Here is a 25,941-nt window from a genome sequence, read left to right on the forward strand (position 1 = left end):
TACTGGAAGGGCCCTGGGCTGATTTTTAGGGAACCACCCAGAAAATAAAGGAATCATCTTGGGGCTTGTTTCTGCAATTTTAACAGGCTCATTTTAAATGCCCAAAGTATGAAATGCTGATTTCAATGTGCTAATGTGTCAATATCATCAAGATTACATTATTTCCAGTTTTGCTGCCCTGAAATCGCATTGGATGCCTTTTAAGGCTTTAATCTTTACGGTGGCAGGAGATTGGGATGGGGAAGAAAGACATAAGTAATGATACGTTCACGGTACAAAAGTGACCTTGAAAACAGTAAAGTACTGTGAAAAAATTAAGAATTACTTACTAGTTAGTACTTAAGCACAGGTGTGTCAAGCAATTTATATGTTTTAAAAACACAATATTTTAAGTGTGGAAAGAGATGATCAAGCACTCTAAACAAATTTCAAATCAATGCAGGGTCTTTTTATATATATATGTTATATGCTACATAATATTATTCTATTATGATCTATAGTTTTTAAGCACAAGGAGCTGCACAAAAAGTGAGCTTACTGGGCTATTTAAGTTCTGTATGAAATAAAGTGACTACACAGTAAATAAGAAATGCAAGTTATGTGGTAAATATTTAAAGCTATGCCTTGAAGTCAAGCCTTACAAAGTCTGACAGATTGAGTGCAAAGTTTATTTTCAATTTTCATGAATATCAATAATTGTACTATTGTAGTTCTTTCTGAATAGGTTGAATGTGAGTGTATGATAAAGACAAACAGTTTACTCATGTTTTCACTACTCACTACCAGAAGGCACATTGAGTTGAGTATTGCTAAATACACTGTATATCAGTACAGTATTTTTTCTGGCTAAATAGTTTACAAAGCAGTCAATTCCTAAAGTCATAATCATGGCATTGCATGAGGAAAGCATCCATTTCATTAAAACATCATTATAGTGGGCCACACAGACAAGAACACCATCAATCAGTTACTGTCATATAGGCTAAAATCAAATATCTTCACACTATAGTTTTCAGTAGCCTGCTGTATAGGTACAAGTATGTATCAATAGGAAATACACCTATTGGGCTATAATCAATGACAGACTATCACAATGATCATAAACAAGGAAATAATCTCAAAGACATGTTCAAAATTTTTCTACATAATTTTGTCAACAGCATTACAGTACATTTGAAAATGATAAAGTATGCAGAAATATTCAGTTCTCATCTTACTTTAAAGCCTTCACTCAATACAGTTATAGCTTTATCAATCTTCCTTTTCTTTGCAGCATTGCTTTACTTTGAATTTCTAACATAAAAACAATGAAAAATGAATTACTACACACCAAAACTAGTAATCTCTTAAATCTTGGTACACAAGTACTATGGAATGGGTACAATCACTGTGATATTAACACTATCTCTTACCAAATCTTTACTGTGCAGGATTCATCTTCATTCATAATCATAAACTTTTATTGAGAGATAATCAAAAATCATAACTGTCTCATTTATTCTTGTAAGTCTAATAAATTTCACCCTATTCCTAATTTATCTGGAATGGTTGCAGTCAACAAAAAATTCATAAACAAAATACTGGAACTACTACAAATCTTTAAGTAGATAATCACAATAAATGCATACGAAAATATAATTCATAATCTCAGATATATTCTACAAATTTCAGTATATGAGCTTATAGCCTAAACTTGCACCAAACAAAATTCACCTTCGAATTACTATACACTGGAAAATATTCACAATCACAAGTAATAGTATTTAAAAAAAAAAAGAATTATATCATAAACCATCTAAAAACATTTAGTCATCTACCTCCTTTACACATATTTCAAAAAGATTCTTGTATTTTTTCAAAATGCATCAAGGTACATTGTGTACATTTTAAAGAATGGCCACTGTGCTGAACATTTTCATATACTTTGGTCCCTTCCATTCAGTTTACTGAATTAAGCTCTAGGATTTAACAAAACGTGTGCAACTTAGATGACAAAACTTTGCTATCATGCAAGTTCATCTGTGTTGGTAGTAATCAAAGCACATGTATAATGCTGAACTTTATTCCAACACAAAGAGTACACAAAGATCCTTTAGAAACAGATTCATTGAACCATTTTGCTGGACAGAATACTGGACAATGAAAAGGACTATATATAGGACTATATATCAGGGCACTCCAGCCATGACTAAACAGAGACGGTGGACTATATTAACTCCCTAGTACGTTTGATCAATTGCTGACATCACATATATCCGTAAAATCTTCTGTGAATAAGGTCACGTGTCCGTAACTCTCATGGGTTTACGTTTGAATGTGATTGGTCATTAATTGGTCATAAAATAAAAATTTGGCGTTCAAAATTTGATCCTGGTTACTGTTAGTTTAAGTCCGCTCCCACAGTCGCTACCGGTTGGTCAGTAGTGACTTATACCCTTTGCCAAAGTTTGTGTTGGAATAAAGTTTAGCATCATACATTGTGTACGTTACTAAAAAGCTTTGCTGTAGAACATGTAGCAACTCCCTTGTAGTAGCATAGATGCAGTTACATGTAAGTACAGCATTCTGAGACTCAGTCCATGTCCACATGTTCTTGTTTGTGTCTGGCTCCCCAGTCCTCAACTGCAATCAAGGGTAAATACTATGTCAATGCAAGTACTCATTTCTGAACTGGTTTCCTCATCATTCCTGATTATATAATATACATAATATTATATCAAGTATTTTGGGGTACCAGGGGTATACCTTAAAAATTAATATTAGGTTGATTTGATTATATATGGATGACAACAGTGCGTGCATGAATTTTCATCCTTTTCAAAAAAAAAGTTACCGACCATACTGTAAATCAAACAAAGCAGAAAGAGCGATTCTCTGCCATAAAAAAAATATTGGAAAACAATACTAATGTGACAGTTGTACAATGCCAAAATCCATTCCAAAGGAAAAGAAGAAAATGTGAAGAAAAGAAAATGAATTATTTGCCATACTACACTCTGTGTGTTTAGTTATTTGCTCAACCTTCATGACCACATAGATTTCATAATGAAGGCAACTTTTTTTTTCCAACTTTTTTTTATTAATTTTCATTATAATCAAATCAACATGGATTTTTGTAGAATATACACTTATTATGTTGCAAATGTGTAGTGGCCTAATATTTAGCATGTGCACACCATCATCCTTCCATCACCAGAAAAATCATACAGGAAAATGGACTTGCTACATGTACTTCGATACCATGTAGGATTGACTCACTTTGACAATCCCGTCCACAGTAGAAGCGTGGATACTTGCTGTGCTTCTCTTTGCACCTGAAGAAAAGTCAATGACCATGTTTTACAGCAACATTCAAGTTAATTACTAGATGAAATAACTTCCAATTATCATGCTACTCATTCTTATTCCTATCACCTACCATATTTCTGTCATTTGATGTAATTTTGCCACTCATGACAGACAAAAATTTTGCCCAATCAGTCATCTTTTACAGACCAAAATTGTTATCAAAGCTTTGTTGAAGAGCAAAATTTGCCCCTTAAAAATGCAGGCAATAGAGTTTCCATTTCATACCTCAATAGGATATCTTGCTCTTACCTCTGGCATGTTTTGAAGGTTCTGGGTTGGGGTTCTATCTGACCACAGTTGGAACAGCTGCGAAGCTTCCCTGTCTTCTTCCCTGTCTTCTTGTCTTCGATGGCCGGCGGTCTTAACGCGGTCGGCCGGCTGGCCTGTCCCATGCGGTTCTTCTTGGAGAGATAGTCGATGACGAGTTCATCGTTGAGTTGAAGGGTTCCGTTTAATGTGATCTCGTCAAACTCTTCATGAGTCAGGTCCCACTTCTCCTGGCAGGCCTACACACAAAATGCATTTCTTAATCCTTCATGCATCGTGCTATAAGATTGTACAACAACCTACCTAGTGGATCGTGAACTACTGGTCTCGCAAAACTATCCACTACATATAGAATACAACACAGGGAATTCTGTATCGCCCGAGGTACCAACCCGACCGTGAGTCAGATTGCTTGGACGAGGGTGATATAACCTTCACCGACTTCACTTAACTCATTTTACAGTGAAGTGAGGAAAGTCGTGTTAATTGCCTTTCCCAAGGGCAAAACGTCGGACATTTGAGGGATCAAACTCGGAACCTCTTGGTTCTGAGCCGAATGCACTGACTATTACGCAATTGTAATGAAACATCTTCTTTAGTAATTTATAACTACCTGTGTTGCACATGTTGTACTCATACCTGCATTTCCCGTATCTTGTTCATTGTCTCGTTGACCCTCAACATGCCCATACGGTCCTGTTTGTCCGGGTTGTCTGGGTTCTGTGGGATGTACATGCCGATCAGGGCACAGCCGTTACCCTCGATGTAGTCCTGTACAACTGCCTGCTTTCCTACAGAGAAATCCAAAACATATAACATTCATCTAGTGTTCGAAAGACCCATTTTGTCTAATTCGCATCATCCTTGTCTTGACTTTTCCAACTCCTTTTGGACTTCCAAAAAATTTGCAAAAAAATTGCACTTATTTACAAATCTATCAATTATTGTTTCTTGCTTATAAACCTGCCTTGCTGCATGTCTCTAGTGTCACTAACGAAAGGTGGTGGATTTCACAAATTCGTACCACCTGACTGAGGTGGCAAATTCTCATTATGATTTTTTAAAAGTAGGGTGTCTGCAGAATATATTTTGATATGATAGATTGATAGTCATTGCAGATTGGTAGCTTTGACCTTGTTATCTGACCTTGAACTTTGACCATATAGACCACATCCTTCGTCACTTATAATGCATTCATAATGCTTATAATCATATATGGAAATTTTCGATTTAACTTGATGGAATGAGTGAATAAATACAACATGTATTTGCTTTTAATTGGATCTAGAGGGTTGGGATGAAAATTCTACAAACCTTTAAGTATAGGAGCAAACATTCCGCTTTTGATCTTTTCCACAGCATCTGCCCCCAAACCTTTGGTTGGTTGACTGGAGGCTGGTTTCTTCTCTGTTGCACCACCTTTTGGCTTTGCCTTTGCCCCTTCCTGTGTATCTGTAGGTTTGCTGGATTTTGTAGACTTTTCTTTGGGTTTCTTTGTTGGACTATCAGTGGCTGTAAGAAAAAATATATTCACTGTTTATGTAATGCCCTCATGTAATTGCCCATGTAATGGTAAAAGAAAACTATTGTCTAGAAAGTTTATCTTGTACTTAACAAGCAACTTAGAGGTCTTGTTGTCAAATAATGATACATGTATTAACATTTAGGCCTAGATAAAAAATGTAGTGTTTCCAAATCTAGAAAAGAAGTGAATCCCTACCTACTGTCCCTATTTTTTTCAGGACCGTAATAAGTAACAACAATTTTCATAGGCCTTTTTGTCATACAAACACTGACCTCTGACCCGAATTCCGTCGTCATCTCCAGTCACTCGTATCCCATCATCTTTCAATTCTTTGCTTTTCTTTTTCATTTCGGCGATTTTTTTCCTCTCCTCAAGTCCAGCAGCTTCCCTCCTGCAGGCCGCCTCCAGCTCACTGATTTTCTTTCTGATCTGTTCTTTCTTCTCTGCCTCTCTTTTTTCTGCCTCCTTCCTTTCTGCCTCCATTTTCTCTGCTTCCTTTCTCTCCGCTTCCTTTTTCTCGGCCTCCGTGTTGATTGGTTTATTCAGTACTTTGATGCGTTTTGCAGCTTCGCTTGCGAGTGGAATGCCGGGGGTACCAGGCGGATGGTACACGTTGATGATTCTGTCACCTGGAGACAAGAGTTGTCCGTCAAACATGATCGGATTCTCGACCGTGCTCGTGTGGACGTATTTGGAGATGTCGATATTCTGGAGGTCATCTTCTTCCACGGTTGGGCTTCGTTCTGGAGGGATCCCCGCCATGAGCGCTATCTGCTCGGCAACCGCCTTCGCTCGCCGTTCCAACATCTCGTCTTCGCTATCCTCCAAAGATTCTAACGGCTCCTCCTCTCCGTCTGGCTTAATCTCTACCAGAGCAGCCCCGCACCTTCCTTCCGCAGCCGCTGTTCCGATCTCTCCCATCTGACGGAGCCTATCTTCATCCAGGATGACTATGACTGACGCTTCGTCGCTTTCCTTCCCTGTTTCTTCAGATTTGGGGTTGGGAGATGTTGGTTTTGCCTCGGTGGAATGCATTGCTCGAGCGTCAGCCACTTCTTGAACCGATGAATGAAATGGCTTGATAGGTACCAGAGATGGCTTGGTGTTAGAGGGAAAAGTTGTCTGAGTTGTAGTTGACCGTACGTCTGTCGTCTGTGTAGACGAGGATGGCATTGCTCCCACTTCGCTCTCATCTGCCATCTTCAGGAGGTGAGCAGGTGGAGGGACCGGCGGCCCAGGAGCAGCCCAGGGGTTGTTCTTGTCAGGCTGGAACTTGCACAGCTCGGAGAGTTTCTTGGCCATGTCTTCTTTGCTGATGTCGAACATCTCTTCTGGTGTTTTCTCCTTGAGTTTCTCCGACTCGGAGGCTGCCTTACGAAGGTCACTGGCCCAGTGACAGTCCTGGAGAAAAACATTAAATTTACATCAGAACTCCAAATATACATGTAGTCTAGTGGTAGAAATCCTTTTTTTTTTACAGTCTTTCAGTCAAAAGTTTGTTCTGCAACAGGGTTGGACTAGTCCCATTTCCCAGGGCAAGTAAAAGTACTGTTTGGGCAAGTACATGTGCCTCTATACTTGCCCGATTGGGCAAGTAAATTTTTAAAATAGATTTTAAAGTATAGCCACTAAAGTATTTGGAGCAAGTCAAACCACCTAAAGCATCCAACATCATCAGCTCCAAAACAATTTCCTTGTTGGTAGTAAAAATGCAGAGAAATAATGTATATTTTGGGCAAGTGAAAAGTTGGTTCGGGCAACTGGAAATGAGGGCAAATGGATTTTTGAAAACTTGTCCAACCCTGCTGCAATGCAGAAATACACAATCAAGTCCGAACCTAAGCCCATGGCATATTCAAAATTTTATGTTGGCATACTAACCAAAACTTGTGGCATGTCCTTGCAGGCATGTTTCCGGCGCAGTCTCTCCCTGATTTGCTCCTTTCGTTCGCGTGGGTCGTGACTCAGACGTTCTTTGGGAGGTTTTGTATACATGTTATGCAGAACTGGAACAATGTACATTGAAGATTCATCGATGAAGGTTAGACATCCAGGTAATGAGATACACAAGGCAAGCAACTGGGTAGCTTTTGAAAATCTTTACTAGTAGACGTTTCAAGTAGCATCCACTAAAATGTATTTTCCATCAGTGACTATAAAAAAAACTATCCATAGTTTTTGCATAAATACCTGTTCAACTACAGATTCCATTAGTCACTGACAAAAAGTAGTGGATGCTAGTGATTTGAAATGTCTGTGACAGTTTTCAAAATACAATGTAAGTTGCTTGAGTAACAATTTCCTCAGGTAAATTGGGCAACTTTTTTTGCCTAACTTTTTTTTATTTGCACGCTCGTATCAATTTTGGGTTTCCAGAGGATGTCACCCATATAAGTAAATCAACATGGCCTTGCAATCATTTTCTTAAAAATGAACTTTCAGACTTCAAATTTGAAAAGACATTAAAAAAAGTTGAATTCCGGAATAACGCAATACTCCAGTGACTGTATGAGAATACCCTCACCTTCCTCAAAAGCAGCTTTTGTTTTCTCGGGAGTGATCTGGTCCCTGACTTCGCGGTCAAAGGTCACGGTCACGTTGACCGTAGCGGAGGTGCGCTCGCCTCGCTTCTCTGCCTCCGCCAGCTTCTTCTTCCCTTCCTCACACCCACTCACTGATATCTGGGGTCAAGACAGAAACAATGCACAATCTAAGCTCCAATGCAATTTTAGGAAAGCAAAAACATATTCTAGATTAGCAGATCTGTCTAATATTGACATTTACTACCATTTCTTAGCATATTTTCATCATCATTTCATACTTTTAAAATAGCACTTAAAATAGCCCTGATGAGGTCTTGACGAGAGCTCGAAATGATTAGAATTTGGGCCCCTGGTGGCCTGTTATGGTACTGCAGCAGAACTTCCGGTTTTGTTTGAAATAGGATAAATCAAGAACCAGTTGACAGGTTGTCGTAATTTTTGGTATGTAGGTAGCTTAATTCATACTTGACATAATTAGATAACAAGTATGGGCAATGAGAGTTGTCCTTCTACCTTAATTGGTGGAGACTTGTCCCTTTGTTGTCCTTTCTTAGCCTGCGCTGGCTTGGGAAGACCAAAGGTTTCTTCCAGCTTCTGAACCAGCGGAGAGTCCTCGTTGGCTACGAAAGTGTCCTTCTTGTTGGTCTTGGGTCGAACGGGGCTACCAGGGTTCGAGGACTTTTGCCCAACTGTCGATGAAGCACTTTCAACAGAGCTGGATGCTTCAGCCTCTTTTGCAGCGGCGGCGTGCTTCGCGGCTGATGCTTCTCTCTGCATCCGTTCAACTTCTAAGTTGTTTTTCAGCACTGCAGAGATGATGGCGTCCATCGTAGTGTCTTTGTCGGATTTCGGCACGATGGCAGCGCCCAACATGGGTTTCGGAGTGCTCTCGCTCTTCACCGCTTTACTCTCATTTGCCCCGCTGCTAGCGGAATCACTTGATTCGCTTCTTTTACCTTCGTCGTTTTCCTTTTTCTTCTTCTTCCTCTTCTTCTTCTTGGTACCGCCCGTGGCTTGATCGGTGGCGGTACCGCTTTCATCTATTGTAGTTTTCTGAGCGTCGGGAATAGATTTTATTTTACTAGATTCTCTTGAGTCTCTATCTAAGGATCTTGCTCTTGTTTCCTTGGTGGTTGAGGCTGGTAATAAGTCTGTCCTTTTGTCAGATTTGGGGAGGATCATGTTTGGACCAGGGGGGATGTAGTAGGATTCGTCAGAAGAGTCGATCTCGTCTGCGTCAAGCCAGTGCCTGAGGCATCGACACACCGACCCGCCAAACTTCACATAAAGCGGTATCAGGAAGTACACCTGTGAACATAAATAACCATTAGGACATGTTGATTTAATTACAAATGTATATGGATGACATCTATGGGGCTATGTGGCATAACGGCAGAGCATTCAGCTCAGAACCAAGAGGTCCTGGGTTCGAATCCTGCCTTGTGCAGAGCGCATTATATGTCGCCTATATAATCAAATCAACATGGCCTTAACAATGTTACAATCAGCACGAAGATTTCAAGCCCATACTCTGTTTGGTACAGTTACTTTACATAATAATAATTCCCTTTTGTTTTGTCTTACCTTGACATATGAAGACTTTTCTCCTGGCTGTCCAAACAACCTTCTAAAAACATCTCTTGTGTCCTTGTTGTAAAATGGATCTTTTGCTGAAATTTAAAGTAAAGAGAAGAATTTTGTTAATCCTCATAATTTTTTTTCAGGGTTCAGGGTTGGAAATAATTTTTTCTGCACACCTGCACTGGTGCAGTTAACATTGAAAATTGCCTGCACCAGACAAATTTTATTTGTACCACTCTTTGAGAAGTATAGATCATACTAAAAACTGTTCAGAAACCCGTGATTATTTACATATCTACATGGCTACAGGGAACAGTATCTATCTAGTGAATTACCAACCTGATTAAACTATTCATAGAAGCAAAGCAAGCATAATACAACTTACAAGCACACATACATTGTACAAAATACATGTACTTGCTTACCAAATGACTGGGACTCCAGGTATTGCAGGCTCTGTCGGTTCTGAGCTACTACCACTGTGTCTAGTACCAGGCCTTTAGCTGTGCTGTCTTTTCCTGTAAATACAAAGTATGGTTATCAAGTCCAGTCAAACACTTTTTTGTTTAACTGTTAACATAATCACTATGAATTCACTTTATAATTGTGGGAAAAAAAGACCATTGCAAAAGAACCTCCCCTCAGACTTACCTTCTACAAACTGTTCATGTATGTAGGCGAAGGCCTGGTCAATATACGCTTCATATTTGTCACTCTGGGGAAGGAAGAGGGAACAGACGTTTAGTCATGTAAGTCATAAATTAATGATATAAAAAATTTTTAAATCATAATACAAGAAAAGTTACCACCAGAGACACAGCAGTTCTAAAGTTGTAGAAAAACTGCACATGGCGGCATATAACTCCTTCCACAGCAAAACTGCTTTTTTAGCCCATGTAAAAATCGTTTACCAGTCCTGGCCTAAAAAAAAAAATTAACCCCACCGCCATTCAAGTCTACAAAGGAGGCTAAGAACATACAGCTTTAAATCTGTCACATACTAATACTAGTGTTATGTAGTGCAAAGAATATTCAAATCAGTTTGAAGGCAGTGACTATGAAATGTTATCAGTAATTCTTTCTGTGTCTACCTTGACTGGAAACTCCTTGATGGCTCCATAGTTCTGGGAGAAGGCACGGAAACACAACATGAATCTGTTCCAGAACTTCCGACCCTGGACAAAACAACATTTCATATCCAGATTTAATACAACAGGACTGGCAATGAAAACATACATTGCCATTATGAAAAACTTAAACTTTTCTCCAACTCAAAATTTGACTCACCAGAAATTTTCGACCAAATCACTGTCTTCCTCAGCTATCTGACCCAAATGCTGTGAGTGTGGACACGTGATTTTTCCCACGTGTGACGTCAGCAAAGGGTCAAAGGTTGTCTGAAGTCGATATGGCCCCCCGTCCCGGTTGAGCGATGGTTGAAGTGCCCTGATGTATATGGCCTCTTTGATGCCTCTCTTGAGGTAATCCTGTTCGGTATCCAAGATTCTGACCCCCTCCAAATCGACTTCAGACAACCTTTGACCCTTTGCTGACGTCACACGTGGGAAAAATCACGTGTCCACAGCATTTGTGTCAGATAGCTGAGGAAGACTGAGTGATTTGGTCGAAAATTTCTGGTGAGTCAAATTTTGAGTTGGAGAAAAGTTTAATTTTTCATAATGTAATTTACCAACTCAGATGAACTTTCATGCTGATACATTGCCATGGCGACGGTATTTGTTGATAGGGTTATTGCTTGCATGGCACTACAAAATGTATCATGATTTTGCAGAAGCCTCTTGGTGGTCTGTCATGGGTTTGTTTTGAGGTTGCAAGTCTCTGGGAGGACCTGCCCTGCGAGCCCCAGGGCTTGGTCACAGAAGGAGGGGCACCCCCCCCCCCGCAGCCACAATGTCCCAAGGGTTTCCAGGAAAGGGTGACTGACTGTGGGCATAAAAGTGTGTCAGCAAGCTGGGAGACATTCCTGTCGACATTCCACGCCTGTGGGTAAAATGCCTGTACAATTCCTAGAATTTTTGCAAACTGCAAACAATACTGTACATACCATTAGGCTCGCCCATGAGGTGTCGACAATATCACTCTGCCTACACAAGTCACAAGTAATAACTCCTGCGCTCAGACAACTTGAAGATTTAGAATTAGGCCACACCAATTTAATCAATTAGTTCTCCAATTCGCCCAATCCCTTTTTTCTAATTTGCAAAAAAAAGATTCAGGTTCTGAATCAACTCCAAAATAGTCATATTTTGACCCCAACAATTGAGGAAAGCTCCTTGTCTTCTTAGTTCTTTCAGTTTTTCCCCCCATCAATACATTGGGTTAAAATAAAAGTCTAAAATCCATTGTTTGAATCATAGAAAAGTCTGGTATGTTGACTTTATAGCTTCTAAGCATAGCTTCCAGGGCTATCATAGGCGGCCTAGGCCTGTTTTTTTTTTTTTACCCGCCACTTCATATTTTTCCGGAAAAAAAATTGAGAACCAACGAATCAAATTGTCGTAGCCTTAGGCTACAAATTTAAATCTTTGTCTCTGTATAAGCAAGAAGCATTTTTATGTTTACCATTGCAGAAGGAAAACATTGTTTTTGCTGTTTTTTCTCCTCTTCTTCGTCTCCAAACAAATAAGGTCAATGACATAAACCAGATGTCTGTCACCATGGTAACTAGTGTTGGGCTACATCATGTTGCAATTTTATAGCAAGAGGGATTTAGACTCCTGTCGCCATATACTAAGTATATAAATGAGTTTGAGCAAGAATTAACAAAGCAGACCATATGCGAAGGTAAACATTATGCATTAGCTTTGCAATTGTTACCTTTCTAGATAGAATTTATGACTGAAGCAATAGGAACATTTACCTGATCAGACCACATTCTCTTGAAGGCACCCTTGTGCTTGATGAAGAAGTCATATTCCGTTGGAGAGATGTCACAGTCAAACATGCCAAAGTCATAGGCAGTCAACTGTACCTTCCTCATGACTGCAGCAGTACTGTATACGCTTATCCCAAAAACTGTGATTCAAAACACTGTGTCTGGCAATTAACCAGTAAATTTACACACTAACGGTTGCTCAACGTTGAAGTAGCTTTTGTATTTTAATCAGGTTGTTGAATCCTTGACGGAAAAAATCAGCATTGTTGGTAAACTGTGTCAATAGCTGGATGCTCATTTGCAGACCTGCAATAGAATAAAAATTGATGAAATTTTAGTACAGGTAAGTACAGTACTGTATACTGCACTTGACAAGTACCTGATGTTATTATTATATTGTCTGTTTGTTTGTTTCTTTGTTTTTTGCTAGAAAGAAGCTTGAATACTGTAATTCACAAATAGCATTCACGGTAGCAAACTTTCACGGTCTGAGAAAAATGGCAATGTTCCGGGAACTGTATGTTCACAGTCAGGGTTCACAGTGGTGGCAGGTGCAGAAAAAAGAAAGTCGACAAATTATTTGTTCACGGTACTAATTATGATAAATTTGTGGTGCAGAAGTATAGGCGAAAACCGCAAACATACATAACTACCGTGAAAAAATCAGGAATTACAGTAGATTTAAAAGGCACATTCTTTCCTCAATGTTAATCTCACTGTTGTCATTTTGCTCTTGGACTCTCACTCTTAAAAAGCAATACATCATAATTTATTAGACCTACCTACAATTTTTCTTCAGTAAATCATGTGAAATATTTGTCCACAAGCAAACAGGTGGGTGGGTCTTTCAGACATTTTACCAAAGTCTAAAAAAAAAAAGATCACCCTAGTTTTTATCAGGTCTGAAGTGCAAAACACAAAATTAATTTTCCTACGCCTAATAATCATAACCAGATGTGAAGAAAAAGGCCATGTTTTCCCTGTTATTTGGATTCCATGTAATACATGTACTGAAAAATTAAAATTTATTACCGTAAAAATTCTAGACGAAAAAGAGGAAGTAACTTTTAACATATTCAATCATAACATTGTGTACAACACTTTAAAACGGAGCTTTCAACAGAAGAGTCAAAGACATAGACGAGGAAAAACTAAAATTTCATAATTAATGAAAAATTTCAAGGTTAAGCCCAAGACAATTGCTGATGACGTGTGCACCTTTTCTAGAAGGTTTTAACGCCAGGTGTTCCAGCTGGTTTCACGTGCCCTCCCCACACCTGTAACTCTGGACAACAAAAACGCACCTGAAATAGCTCTAAACGTAACAGAATTAATCCCAGAGATGCACTAATAGATACTTTTAAAGCATACAACGACAAACCTGTTGAAAATAAGCTCAATTCTTGATTAGATGATTTAAAACAACTCTTGTACTTCAACTTACTGTTAGCTTTGTTGTGAAGCGGACTTGGTCCTACCCGTCATGCACCGCGATGACCTGGAGTGACCGCAAGATGAGGCGCCGGTTTTCTTTTTCTTCAGAAATTCTTCTTCTCCCTTTTGAGGGATAAGACATCACTTTAAGTCGGTTTCTCTACTCGATTAGCCCTCATTTGAGAGATTTCAGTGCCCAGGATACTCTGAAACGGTTTCAACTAAGACAGAGTCAAGAAAATCTGGGTAAGTAGGTGAGCGAGTGAACATACATGGGGAGGGGGGCGGTGAGAAAAAACACATGTTCGTATCGAGCGAAAGTCAACGGTTTGTTTCTTGATATCAAGTTAAATATCTGCTCAGAACTGAGCCTATGTATGTAAGAGTGCCAAAGGATACACGGAGATGTTCTTAATTACCAAATTACTGCTCTGTTTTTATAATATGGTGACCAGCCTCTCCAACTTTGTCCTGGCCTGCAACTTGCTACAAAATACATCCAACACCACAGGGTGTCTCTGCTACAGCACCAATTACCATGGTGACAGACGTCTGGTCAACGTAATTGACCTTTTTATAGGGAGAAGAAGAAGCAGAGCAAAAGCATATTATACTGGCTACGTTTTCCTTCTGCAAATTTTATTATATAACAAAGGGTGGAGTTTTAATATTCATAATCATATTCTGTGTGATGTTCCCGTTTGTACCAGACGATGTGTACAGTAGTGAGTCAGAAGACGTCCGGCCTGCTGGACAGGACGTACCAGCAGCTGCAGGTGGTACAGCAGTCACAGCTGGCTCTGGGCTGGAGCGTACTCAACCTGGCACTGGCCGGCATCTTCTCAGCAGAACTGTGAGTAACAACCGGACAATTTTTTTTCCAAATCTTAATTTATTTTCAGGACTGAAACAGGAAACTCAATATTAATTTTCTTAGGCCTAATGTCCTACATAGCCCGAATAAGATGTTTTGTGTACAGTTGTTCATTCGCCATTTATATTATAGATATATAATTATAAATCTTTTATAGAGCTAATACAATATACAATTCATATGTGTCATGTTGCAAAGATGCTTGGTTTTGATTTTGAGGGTAACATTTACAAGTTACATTTAGCGAAGTACACATGTGATTTGTATTTGTCCTGTTTTCATATATCTCCTAACCATATTTGATTTCTACAGTGTATTTGGTTCCATCAACCACATGCTGTCTTTGACACACCCCATTGTGTGGTACACAGGTATGTGCTAATTAATTGTTTTAACAAGTATTAGACAAAAGCACAATTGCTCATGTAATGCCTTCAACTCAAGGACACAATGACATTCATAGCATGTACAGCTCATGTTAGTGCTTTGTCTTTTTATTGTTTAATTCAGTTGACCACCATTTTGTGGCAGATGTATTTGTTATGTGTAGTTTTTAATACAAGTATGCAATTCAGCACCTAGGCACTGCTATTCACATGGGATTTCGATCAATCTATAAAGAAATCAATATATAACTCTGTATGTCTGTCCATGTGTGTCCAGAGTGTGTGTTGGCCTGTGTGTTCCTGGTCAACTCCATAGTGGACCTGGTGAGGTATCTCCGACCCGGCATGCTGTCACACCCGGTAGAGATGACATCTCAGCAGCGCCGCCTACTGGGAGTCACAGGAAACGGTACAGATGCATTTCAGTGCTCTTACCTTTATACCAGAATCAAGCTGCAAGATTCTGTATGAACAACTATGAAAGAGGTGCTAGTGTCACGGAAATGAAAAGAAACCTACAGTGGACCTCACTGGAAGACAGAAGAAAGATGTCCAGACTATGCATGATGTACAAAATGACTAATAAACTGGTGGATGTCCCAACTACTAAGTACCTAATACCAGCCCAGAAGAGAACAAGAAATAGCCATGCATTCAAGTACCAGAGTTATCAACCAAGGATTGAGGTGTTCAAGAATTCATTCTTTCCTAGAACTATCGCAGAGTGGAACTCACTGTCACCAAGTACAGTAGGGGCATTGTCAATAGATAGCTTTAAACAATGTCTAGAGCTAGAAGTCCAAGGGTTAGGTGTAACAAGTCGATCGGTGTAATATAGCCAGCTGCCGCCGCACCGCGTGCCTGCGAAGCTGGTGTGTTACGCTGAAAGGCGGTTATACCGGCTATACAGATACAGATACAGATACAGATACCAGTGAGGCAATGTTCTGTAACAAGGCTAAACTGTAACTTAGTGTAAGATTTTCCTTATTGATATATTCCTTTCTAGTGGCACCAGCTTTTGAGGGGGCTTTTTTAAATTCGTAATGCTCTCAAACACTACTTCCTGCATTTTGAGGTGCAAATTTTGAGGACTACAGGCTGCCGCCAAGTTTTTTTTCCTTCGTTACAACATCATTTTTGTATTTATAGTAAGGCTGAAGTGAAGGGAGGCATGTGTGCATGGCATAGGTTGGGAGTGGAAAAAATTGGGTGTCTTTACTAGGGTGTCCTACCAAAAAGTAGGGAGTCCAATTTCTTGTTATTTTCAGTACAGGGAGTCCAAAAGACACCCTGGACACACCCTAGCTAAAAGCATGGTTGCCATAAATTGTACATTGTACCACGTACAAGTGTTGTGCAATAAAATTCTTCTGTCTTCCTACTCTTCACAGTCCCAGGGTTTCGGACCTCCCCGGTGAAGCCGTTGTCACCACGTGATGAGAAGAAGAGAGAGACAGAGTCCCCCGTCCTGCTGCCCACCATGAGCGCCAGTCTCACCCCCGTTAACCCCTCCCCACCCCAGCCTAACCCCCTCTACATGTCCTCCCCATACCTGGGGGGCAGCGGGCACTACTCCCCAGCCACACCACCCTCACGGGTAGGTACACGTGTTTGATGGACTATATCTATATTACGGGTTGGTGGAAAAAACGGTCCAGTCTGGACCGGTCAGGGGGTGGAAAGAGCAGTCCGGCCCTGTCACGTGTAGTTGCGCCCCCTGGCAGAAAGTGATAGAACTACATGTAGTCTGGTACCACACTGATGCGTCCCCATATATCCCAGTATAAGACGTGCCGATTGGCAAATGTTGATGTTTTTGTTTAAGATTCAATTTACGCTGGAAGACTGTACACTTTACGCTATATTACTAGTCGGGGTTCTCACCAGGATTTTTTTCATAGCGTAGGGGTCACAAAGTACCTTAAGTTTGTCTTTTCAACAGTTCGACAAATTTTCGTCTATCTGTATTGTTTGAAATGTGATGCTGCTTTCAGATTGTACTGTTTTTTTTTTTGGTAATTATAAGGACTGGTGCACATCTGAACACTACTTTTTTTCTATAGCCACCCAGTGCAGGATCTGGTATGTCACCAGCATTGAGGGACCTATCACTACTGGACAGCTCAGGGTAAGTGTTGTTATATACATGTACATAAATAAAGTCAGCTTCCATTACATGTATATACTAATAGTACATTCCGTTATGAAGCTCTTCTTTATTGTCCAATCTTTATCCCTGTTGAACAGTTATCTATGTTTTCCCAAACATACAGCTCCCGCTTGCGTCACCGCTCGGCTCCTGTGTCTCCTGCCCAGAACTCTCCTGGTGAGTATGAAACAACACTACTCTCAGCTACATTTGTCAGTACCACCATACTGGGCTCTAGCCAGTACCTGGTTTTCCATCAGTTGCAGAAACTTTGTGACGTGTTGCGAAAAATTTTTTTTTCTTCAACCTTGACGGACAAGATTGACAAAATCTTCAACCAGTCACTCCGGTCTTCTTCAACAGACTGACCCAGTGAGACTTGCGGTCATGCGGATTTTCTGAAATGTGACGTCAACACTGGGTCAAAGGTATCTGGTAGACGATGTCAACCATTTTGACCCAGTGTTGACGTCACACTTCAGAGAAGCCACATGACAAGTCTCACTGGGTCAGTCTATAGAGGAAGACCAGAGTGACTGGTCAAAAGCTCTAGTTGAGAACAATTTCTCTTGTGCCGGAACAAAATTTTAACTCTGAACATGTAACTACCAGCACAGATGAACTTTCATGACAGTTTCGTGAAAATGTTGACCTTTTTTTTTCAGTGATACCAGAAGAGGACATCAGAAACATGGATGACCTCCAGAACTACCTGCAGCAGTTTGAAGAGAGGGAAATGATCAACCAACTGGGTATGCTCAGGATGGAACTGTTTATTCTGAGTATTGAAAATAGATGTAACAACTCTGTTGCTATTTGATATTCATCATGTACATATAGACTACTATGTTAAAGATTTGAACTCAGTCATTTCTGTTTTAGAATAAACATCTAAGATTTGCTGTCAGTGTTTGAGCCAGCGTGGAATTTTTTTCCGTCATCTCACATTTGTTTGATATAACATCATCCCAGGGCATGTTCCCTTATAAGAATTTTGAAATGTTGACCCTTGTGTAAATTTGGCTGGTACAGAAAAAACTTTCATTTTTTTTCGTTTCTTCACGCTGATTTTTGTCTGTCAAAGATGACGGATTGGGCAGCAGATTTGTCCATGAGGATCAGCAAAGTTCTGTCAAATATTGGAAAAAAAGATGCTGGCTAGGACACTGCTTGCAACATAAACTGTTGATGTTACAGATTGTGCTTCACTTTATATATCCTAGGTGGCTACCAGTCTGAATACCATCCGGATTTTGCTCCGCTACATGATTTTTTCTAGCAGGACAAAATCCGGATGGAACCAGTATATTTGTGGCATGGACAGTGCTTGCTTCCCTGCTTGCCTCTCCCCATGTCTCCTGCTTTACAAGTGACCCTCTGTGTCGTCATATTGGTGGCAAACCCTGCTTTTTTCGTTTTTGTTCTAGTGCTTTATGTTATTAGAATGGCAAGTGCTGGATTATCTGTGACCCTAACATGACTGATCCTTGTTGGATAGATGTGCATGGCTTCAGCCAAGAACTGCTGTCCTTATAAAAGGTCCCAGTTTTGTTCTATAGAAGAATTACTTTGTCATAGTTGCAGATGTTTCTGTCCGATACTTATGACTAGGTATATATTATGGCTTGCTGTGGTATAACTGTCCTCTTGTGTGTGGTAGTTTCCAAAGTGTCCTAATGCCTTTGAACACCCCATAGACCTTAAAATACAAGACTAGACCTGGCTTTTTGTACGCTATGTATAGTATAGACCATTCTTACAACAGATGTATTTATGATAATATAATTTTTCACACGTCATGCTTGGCTTGATATTTTCATCATTCCAAAGCAATTTTGCAAAGAACCTGCTCCAATTTAGATGGTGTTAAAATTTAGATCGTGTAGTTCGTACATTTTTATAAAAGTTTGTTCTTTGCCGTATTGCCCCCCTCCCCCCTCCTGTCTTGCCTTGGACCCTCTATCCTGTATAGCTGGTGTATTTGCACCGACCAGGTCAGCGCACACTGACCCGTGGCTGTCCAGGACTGGTGGTCAGCATGTCCTGAGACACCATGTCCATCTCCGGCCAGTGCCGCGTGGTCAGGCCGGCTGGCCAGTGTCCTCCTGGTGGCACCACAAGTGTCTAAGTTATGGTATCTCCGCTCTCTTCTTATCTATCCTGCACTTGTAGCATGTGCCACTGGTATACACAAAATGTACATGTACATGTACATTGTTTACAGGTTTTACTAGTCTTACTATTCGTAGGCTTGCACATTCTAGTTCCCCATGGAAGTGCTTTTGATACAAGAAAAAAAGTGCTGTGAGTGTGAGTTCTTCTACTGCAGCTTTCTAATCTTATGCTGGCAATGCTAAAGCTTTAAAGCTTTCTTAGGCTAGTCACTGCTAAAGTTTTAAAGCTTTCTTATGCTGGCACTGTTAAAGTTTCATGAAAACCGACAAGAAAGCTTGATGGAATGGCATTTTTGCACCTTGCAGCTGGGTCAATAGGGCATAGGTTTAGGTTTAGGTTCAATTGTAAAATGGGTAGGAATTTTACTGCAGGTTTCTTGTTTTCTGTTCTATGTTGTCACCTCGCCTTTTGTATTGGAAGACCACTTGTCTAAGCAAGGATCTCCATGATCTAAGAAGACTGAAGTGTGACTGTACCAATCTTGTCATAGGAATTTGCCTTGTAACTCCCTTCCAAGTTTGGAGACAAATTACAGCACAGATGTTTCGTTAGTATTATCCTCCTTTTCAGGCATTCCAGGTGCGATCAGCATTTTTCATTTTTTTCTGGGGGGGGAGGGGAGTGCTAGTTTTTTTCCCGGTGCGATCAGCAAAAAAATGCCAACTGCACCTGGAACACCTGCAAAGGAGGCTAGTAGATGGGTTGCAGTGCAGTAAGCCATGTCTCCCCTATGCATTTACAGGTGGAGATACATCCCCAGGTGCTAACCCCACCATGTGGAACTACAGTCGGTCCTCGCTGGACTACACCCAGGTGCTGCGGCGGTACCAGTACCAGATGGCCAGCCGGTCACCTCAGTCCACCACCACACACAGCAAGGACAGTCCGGACCTGCCCGACTCTTATGGCGCTGATGAGGTACACAAAGTACAACATGCTGCGCCTGTGCAAAACCCTGATTTTTCACAGTTTTCATTGCATCTTTGGTCAATGTTGCATTGGAATTTTGCCTGTTGCAGAGGATATCTTTTCCGTCATAACATTTGGAAACTACAGACAGGATCTTAAATCACCGGGTGACATGAGCTCAGGAAAAAATACACACATGCAAAAATAACATGTAGAGATGCAAATCGCCTGCCAGGACTGGCGTACAGTGCGGACTTTTCCAAGGCAGGGCATGAACATTTTGAAAGTAACAGGAGAACCGTGCATATTTATTGTAAATGTGCCTGTTAGCCAGGTAATACTAGTTATGTCAATTACAATGAGCTAAAGTCATATTTTGGTGTCATGAGCACTTTAATGTACATGTATTATTACTCAGCTATCATATGATGTTCCCTGTAGCACGTCTGGGGCAAACTTGGAGTGAGACGAGATGAACTGGACGCCTGGACAGCTAATTTAAGAAAGGTGACATGACAGTGTATTGTAAATCACTTTTTATTCGCGGTAGCAAAATTTTGTGGTCCGTGTTCTGAGAAAAATGGCAAAAAATGTTGAGCTGGCTGAAGCCCTGCTATATTAGCGAGCAAAGTTGTTAAACAGAATCTGTATAGGTTGTACTGATATGTGCCCCCCTCCCCACAGTGGATCTCCCAGACCATCCTAGTACGACTGGTGAGGGAAATCAACAGGATCAACTCAGCCATGCGCCGGATTGGCTGTGCTGACGTCCAGGTCGGAGGTAATTTTTTTTCAGTTCTTGGTATCAGAACAAGGCTCATACCAACCACCTACTTGTTTTGGTTGTTGGGGGTGGGTGGGGGGTAATTGTGTAATAGCGTAATTAATTATAATAAGGAACTCTAAAGACAGGTGTTTGTAATACCTCATACTTGAAAAGTTTACGGTTGTACCCACTTGGGAAGCATTCACACGGAAGCTTGTTCCATAGTTTTCATGCTTCCAGCGAGGAACTTTCTCCTGAGGGATAGTGTATGGAGGAAGAAAGGGTGGTTTGCTTCTGTCATACATGTAGTAGCAAAATGTGTCCTGGCCGAGAAGAGAGAGATCTAACGTCCAGTTTGTTTGTATTTATTGCAGATGTGAGTCTGAGTTCCCTGCGCCATGTAGCAGTGACCAAGCAGCAGCATGTCCGCTCACTGACCAGTCTGCTACCGTACCTGGACATGTCCTCCAACCAGGAGTATCTTGTTAGCCGCGTCAAAGGTATGGCTAGCGTGTTACACAGAGGGGCGGTTATACCAGCTACAGATGTATTTTCTTGTCTTTGGGGGTTAAGGTAGCCAAACATCAACTTGCTGATGATTCTGCTACACTGTAGAATTAAGATTGTGCTGTAGAATTTGGACCATCGCATGCCGTGGCATAGATACAAATTTCCTGCCATAAAATGCCAATAAAGATTTATAACCAAACAGTTGGCTTCACACAGACGTCAGATGGATAAATCACAATTTACAAATCACATGTCCCCTAGCTGCTGTAGCTGATATTTTTGTGGAGCAACATGGCAACACATAAGCAGGCATCCCAGGAGGTGGCAAATTGCTGTTGTCTCATCAGCGCACAAAACAAACATGAAAACCGACCCCATCACATTAATGCTAACGATAACGTGTTAGAGCTAAATTCTAACGAAAAAACAATGAAAAATTACATAGAAATAGCAAAAAAAAACTATTTTCTAACCCGTTAGTAACAATGTACCAGGTTAAAATTTGAACGTACATGAATTATGCCCACTCTCATACATTGTATGTACCATCCTCTCTCTAGAACTAGCCCAGGGTGGGAGTATGAGTGAATTCAGGTGGAACTCTGGTGGAACATTCAAGAACAGGAAGTGGGACCAGGACCTGCCTACAGACTCTGCTGTAAGTTTTTGTAGGGCCTAGGAAAAAAATGTTTCATTTCCCGACCAACCCTAGCAAAAAACCCACCGATCTAGCCTTTTTTTGGGATTGACTGCTGGTAAGGCTAAAAAAATTTCATCTGACAACTTAATTTCATACCCTCTGAATTCTGAAATGTCATTTAATGCATAATAGTCCTCACTAAATTTCCTGAATAAAATTTGCTTCTAATATTATTAGAAGCTAATATTATTAGAAGCAAATTTTATTCAGGAAATTTAATGAGGACTTGAAGTGTATTTAAACCATACTGTAGGTTTCTATGGCCAAAAGTAATATTACTGTCTGCCCATAATAGAGTCTTCATTTCTTAGCATTTTACTTTCCTTTGTAATTGATTTTAGCTATCTACAACATTAGTATCATTTTCTAATATTCTTTTGCAATATAAGGCATATATTTGCTCATTTTTGCAGCTGCTCTGTACAATTTTGAGTTTGGCCAAAAACATTCTTTTTTTTTAACAGACAAAAATTTTTGTGCGTGTGGATCCATGTAAACAGATCAACATGGCCTTATCATGTAGTAAATTCATCCCTTTATTTTCCTCTTGTTATACTATTATAGATCATCATGCACATGTTCTGTACCTACCTGGACTCCCGCCTGCCCCCCCACCCTAAGTTTCCAGATGGAAGAACCTTCACAGGACAACACTTCATCAAGACTCCGGAGGAACCAGGTATGTTAACCCTCTCCCCACTGACTTCTGCTGGCACCAGTACAACTCTGCCGAATAGATGAGTCCATGGTTCTGAGAAGGTTAAGAAAAGAGCTAGGGGAAGTTCCCCAGTACAATGAACCTGTAAATACTGTACTTAGCATCTGTCTTCTCTGTCACGACCAGTGGGAGATTAGCTCGTCAAGAGTAAGATCAAGGTCACACATGATATTGTTTTTGCTCAGTTTCTTCTTCTTCCTCCATTCCAAGCAAATAAAGACCTGGACCAGATGTCTGTCACCACGGTAACTGGTGCTGTAGCAGACACCCTGTGGTGTTGGGTTAAATTATGTAGCAGAACAGAGTTGGAGAACCTTCTCACCATGCATATTGAACGTTATGCATTTGCTTTGCAAATGGTACCTTTCTAGTATTTTCTCCTTTTTTTTAAATTATGTTTACGGAAGGAAAACATATTGTTTTTGCTCTGTTTCCTCTCCTTCTTCTTCTTCTTCTCCAAACCAATAAGATCAATGACCTGAACCAGACATCTGTCAACATGGTAACTGGTGTTGGGTTACATAATGTTGCAATTTTGTAGCAGGAGGGATTTAGACCAAGGAGCTTTCATCATGTACTTAGACCATGTACTTAGTATATGAATGTTTTAGAGTAAGAATTAACAGAGCAGACCACATGCGAAGGTAAACATTATGCATCTGCTTTGCAAATGTTACCTTTCTAGTTATATTTCCTTTTTGTTCAGACCTGAAGAAGAAGGACAACCTGTTGTTGCACCAGGCCCACATCAACCCTCCCCACTTCACGGTGGTGGTGGGTGACCAGGCCTACCAGCTGCACAGGGGGCGCTGCAACCTCTTCCATGCCATCCTGCTGCTACTACACCGCATCAAGACTAAGGAGTATGGCATGCTGGGGTACGTGTGGGTGCTGCTCTTCCTTCCTTAGACCACACCAATTTGATTAATATAAAAATACTGGTTCTTGGATTAGCCCGCTTCAATTTTTCCAGAATGCAAAAAAATTGTTCAGGTTCTGAATCAACTCCTAACTGCAGGTATTTTGGCCCCAACAGTTGAGGAAAATCCTTTTCTTACAGAATGTTTTCCATCTATCATTGAGGTATTTTAATTAAAAGTTCAAAATTCATAAACCAGCCTGGTATGTTGACTTCATGGCTCCTATCATAGCATTTGGGGCTATCGTAGGATTTTTTTTGCCCTGTTACTTCATATTTTGTCTGGAAAAAGTCAAGAACGAACAAATCAACTTGATGTGGCCTTATGGGAAAACTTGAATCTTCAGAAATGTTACTATAATAATATTACATGTCTATTACTGCTGCTAGTTTTTGAAATACAGTAATTTATCAAGGTTTGTTTAACAATGCAAAATAGAATCCTTTTTTCTCAATTCTGTCCATTTTCTTTCCTGTCTTTTGAATCTTACCATCTTCTTTGACAGCCAAGTGAATCTGGGACCATCTGGTGTCAACCTGCTCTGGATATTTGACTCCACGTGACCACAGACAGGGGAAGGTTGTGAATGTGTGACAGGGGCTTTAGTTGATAGACCAAAGCATATATAGGCAGCTACACTGCAGAACACTGAGAATTAGAAAGATTGAGCAGTGATATAATAAGGAGAAAAAACTGTTAAATACATTTTGTGTATACATTTCTAGGGACCCATCTGTAAGACAAAGAGGTGCTATCATCTACAAAAGGAGCTCTTTATTTTTGTGATAGACATTTTCAGTCAGAACAGGAAATGTGGTATCATATGTGGTTGTGCATGTGTACTTGAAAAATACAGATGCCTTTGGCACATTCAGTTGCAATGCAGGACACAGTTACTACTGTGGATCATGAGTGTTATTTTATTACAGTAATGTAAAGTTGTGTTGCTTGCTACATGTATGACATCTCTCTACTTAGTGAACATGTATACATTTTATGTGATAATGACTTTGAGTCGCTTAGACAAAATTGCCCAGTACTCTACCTTCTTTAGTGTCTGGACATTTTCTAGAATACAAAGGCAGGGTGCAAGATAGGGTTTAGAAGCCATTTCTGTTAGATTTTGTCATCAGGAATGTACAGTTTCTGTTCAGAATGTAGGTACGCATATCAGCAGTCGAAATTTGAAATTAATAATACATAACCAGCATGCCATTCTGTGTGTATTTTGTACATCTTTATGTGCTGTAAGAACTGTGCAGGACCAAGATGTATGTCTAGTGCCCTATTTGCTACTCACCCATGCAGTGCCTTGTAGTAATAATGAATCCAACAAAGTGAGGATGGTACCAACACAAAATACAAATGTAGTTGCAGTCCATTGTACAAGACTAATGTTTCTTTCTATTTTCATTTTTCTTTTCGTTTGTATTCATACATGGTGTGAACTGTGTAGTGTCAGTTTTTCATGGATGATTAACATTTCATGTGAGTGTCTTATACATGTAATAAAAAATAAAGTTGTATTAAGATCCTGTAATTACTTTGTGTTTAGCAAATGTTTTAGACGATTGAAATGTCTGTACAGCTATTGACCTCATTGGGTTGTGCTCTGAAAAGGGTCGAAACATCCAAGTATATATAGCAACATACCAGGTCCTAAAGAGGGATGTTTAATGAAACTACATATAGCAGAAGTTGATAAAACATTCCTACATCAAAGGGCTGCAGTACTTCAGGTGATAGAAAGAGGGCGCTTTTGGTGCAGTACCGGTCCTGGCCTACTTCAGAAAAGTTGCTAAACCCTGGCCTGTAAATATCAAAATATATGTTGTACACCTGTTAACGCCATTGTAAAACGTTTATTTGTGAAGATAGCAATACGAATTTAAAGGTGCCCTGTAGCTGCATTTTCATCCATATTTTTTTTTACCGAGATCAACGTTAGTGTCGTTCGTAATTAGATAATCTAATCGTCCTTCTTCGACACATATTAGTGCCTGGCACCGAAACGGGCCGTCATTGGTCGTCATAATTAGATTATCAACTTAACATTAATTATGCACGGCCGCTCTGTACACCTGTGTAAAAACAAGTTTGGCATGGTTCAAAATGGCGCTTTCGTACGACGGGAATACTCTGGGCTGATTTTTTCACAAGTTTCTGGGTACTTTTAGACGTTTTAGTCGGTAGAATGTCTTAGTAAGTGTGCACCAGAATGTTTGGAGTTTTTCGCT

The 25,941-nt window shown here is 40.2% G+C and overlaps 2 protein-coding genes across 4 annotated transcripts; one reads left to right on the forward strand and one right to left on the reverse strand.

Annotated features, from left to right (window-relative positions):
• Nucleotides 1–180: 180 nt before the first annotated feature.
• LOC109477381 lies at nucleotides 181–13,649 on the reverse strand. Of its 3 annotated transcripts, XM_019778621.1 has the most exons (15): nucleotides 13,605–13,649; nucleotides 12,146–12,287; nucleotides 10,356–10,439; nucleotides 9,916–9,979; nucleotides 9,690–9,782; nucleotides 9,268–9,353; nucleotides 8,197–8,991; nucleotides 7,665–7,821; nucleotides 7,022–7,146; nucleotides 5,413–6,541; nucleotides 4,930–5,127; nucleotides 4,255–4,406; nucleotides 3,598–3,854; nucleotides 3,259–3,314; nucleotides 182–2,622 (listed from the first exon to the last, which is right to left on the reverse strand). In XM_019778621.1, exons 2-15 carry the CDS (start codon nucleotides 12,263–12,265, stop codon nucleotides 2,573–2,575), a joined length of 3,366 nt encoding a protein of 1,121 aa, XP_019634180.1. In that variant the 5' UTR covers nucleotides 12,266–12,287; nucleotides 13,605–13,649; the 3' UTR covers nucleotides 182–2,572. The 3 variants fall into 3 exon arrangements, with proteins under 3 accessions (XP_019634181.1, XP_019634180.1, XP_019634179.1); XM_019778622.1 differs by lacking the exon at nucleotides 13,605–13,649 and having other exon boundaries at nucleotides 181–2,622; nucleotides 7,022–7,113; nucleotides 12,146–12,466; XM_019778620.1 differs by lacking the exon at nucleotides 13,605–13,649 and having other exon boundaries at nucleotides 12,146–12,466.
• A 27-nt stretch (nucleotides 13,650–13,676) lies between these two features.
• LOC109477382 (transmembrane protein 209-like) lies at nucleotides 13,677–25,228 on the forward strand. Its single transcript, XM_019778623.1, has 16 exons — nucleotides 13,677–13,840; nucleotides 14,305–14,447; nucleotides 14,781–14,839; nucleotides 15,132–15,263; nucleotides 16,249–16,454; nucleotides 16,921–16,985; nucleotides 17,131–17,183; nucleotides 17,672–17,758; nucleotides 19,924–20,099; nucleotides 20,532–20,597; nucleotides 20,775–20,871; nucleotides 21,231–21,356; nucleotides 21,927–22,024; nucleotides 22,631–22,745; nucleotides 23,491–23,662; nucleotides 24,210–25,228. The coding sequence occupies exons 2-16, from the start codon at nucleotides 14,308–14,310 to the stop codon at nucleotides 24,265–24,267; spliced, it is 1,650 nt and encodes a 549-aa protein (XP_019634182.1). The 5' UTR covers nucleotides 13,677–13,840; nucleotides 14,305–14,307; the 3' UTR covers nucleotides 24,268–25,228.
• The last annotated feature ends 713 nt before the right edge of the window (nucleotides 25,229–25,941 follow it).

Source organism: Branchiostoma belcheri, unplaced genomic scaffold (genome assembly GCF_001625305.1).
Source record: "Branchiostoma belcheri isolate BF01 breed outbred unplaced genomic scaffold, Haploidv18h27 scaffold4, whole genome shotgun sequence".
Taxonomy (NCBI): domain Eukaryota; kingdom Metazoa; phylum Chordata; class Leptocardii; order Amphioxiformes; family Branchiostomatidae; genus Branchiostoma; species Branchiostoma belcheri.

Excerpts from the sequence above, each read along its gene's own strand:
- LOC109477381 (XM_019778621.1), bottom strand. The coding sequence starts at position 12,265 with ATGAGGAAGGTACAGTTGACTGCCTATGACTTTGGCATGTTTGACTGT. Across the intron at positions 9,980-10,355 it reads TCAAGGAGTTTCCAGTCAAG|AGTGACAAATATGAAGCGTA; the intron begins GTAGACACAGAA and ends TTCCTTCCCCAG. Across the intron at positions 8,992-9,267 it reads AAAAGTCTTCATATGTCAAG|GTGTACTTCCTGATACCGCT; the intron begins GTAAGACAAAAC and ends TTATGTTCACAG.
- LOC109477382 (XM_019778623.1), top strand. The coding sequence starts at position 14,308 with ATGTGTACAGTAGTGAGTCAGAAGACGTCCGGCCTGCTGGACAGGACG. Across the intron at positions 16,455-16,920 it reads CAGCCACACCACCCTCACGG|CCACCCAGTGCAGGATCTGG; the intron begins GTAGGTACACGT and ends TTTTTTCTATAG. Across the intron at positions 23,663-24,209 it reads AAGGAGTATGGCATGCTGGG|CCAAGTGAATCTGGGACCAT; the intron begins GTACGTGTGGGT and ends CTTCTTTGACAG.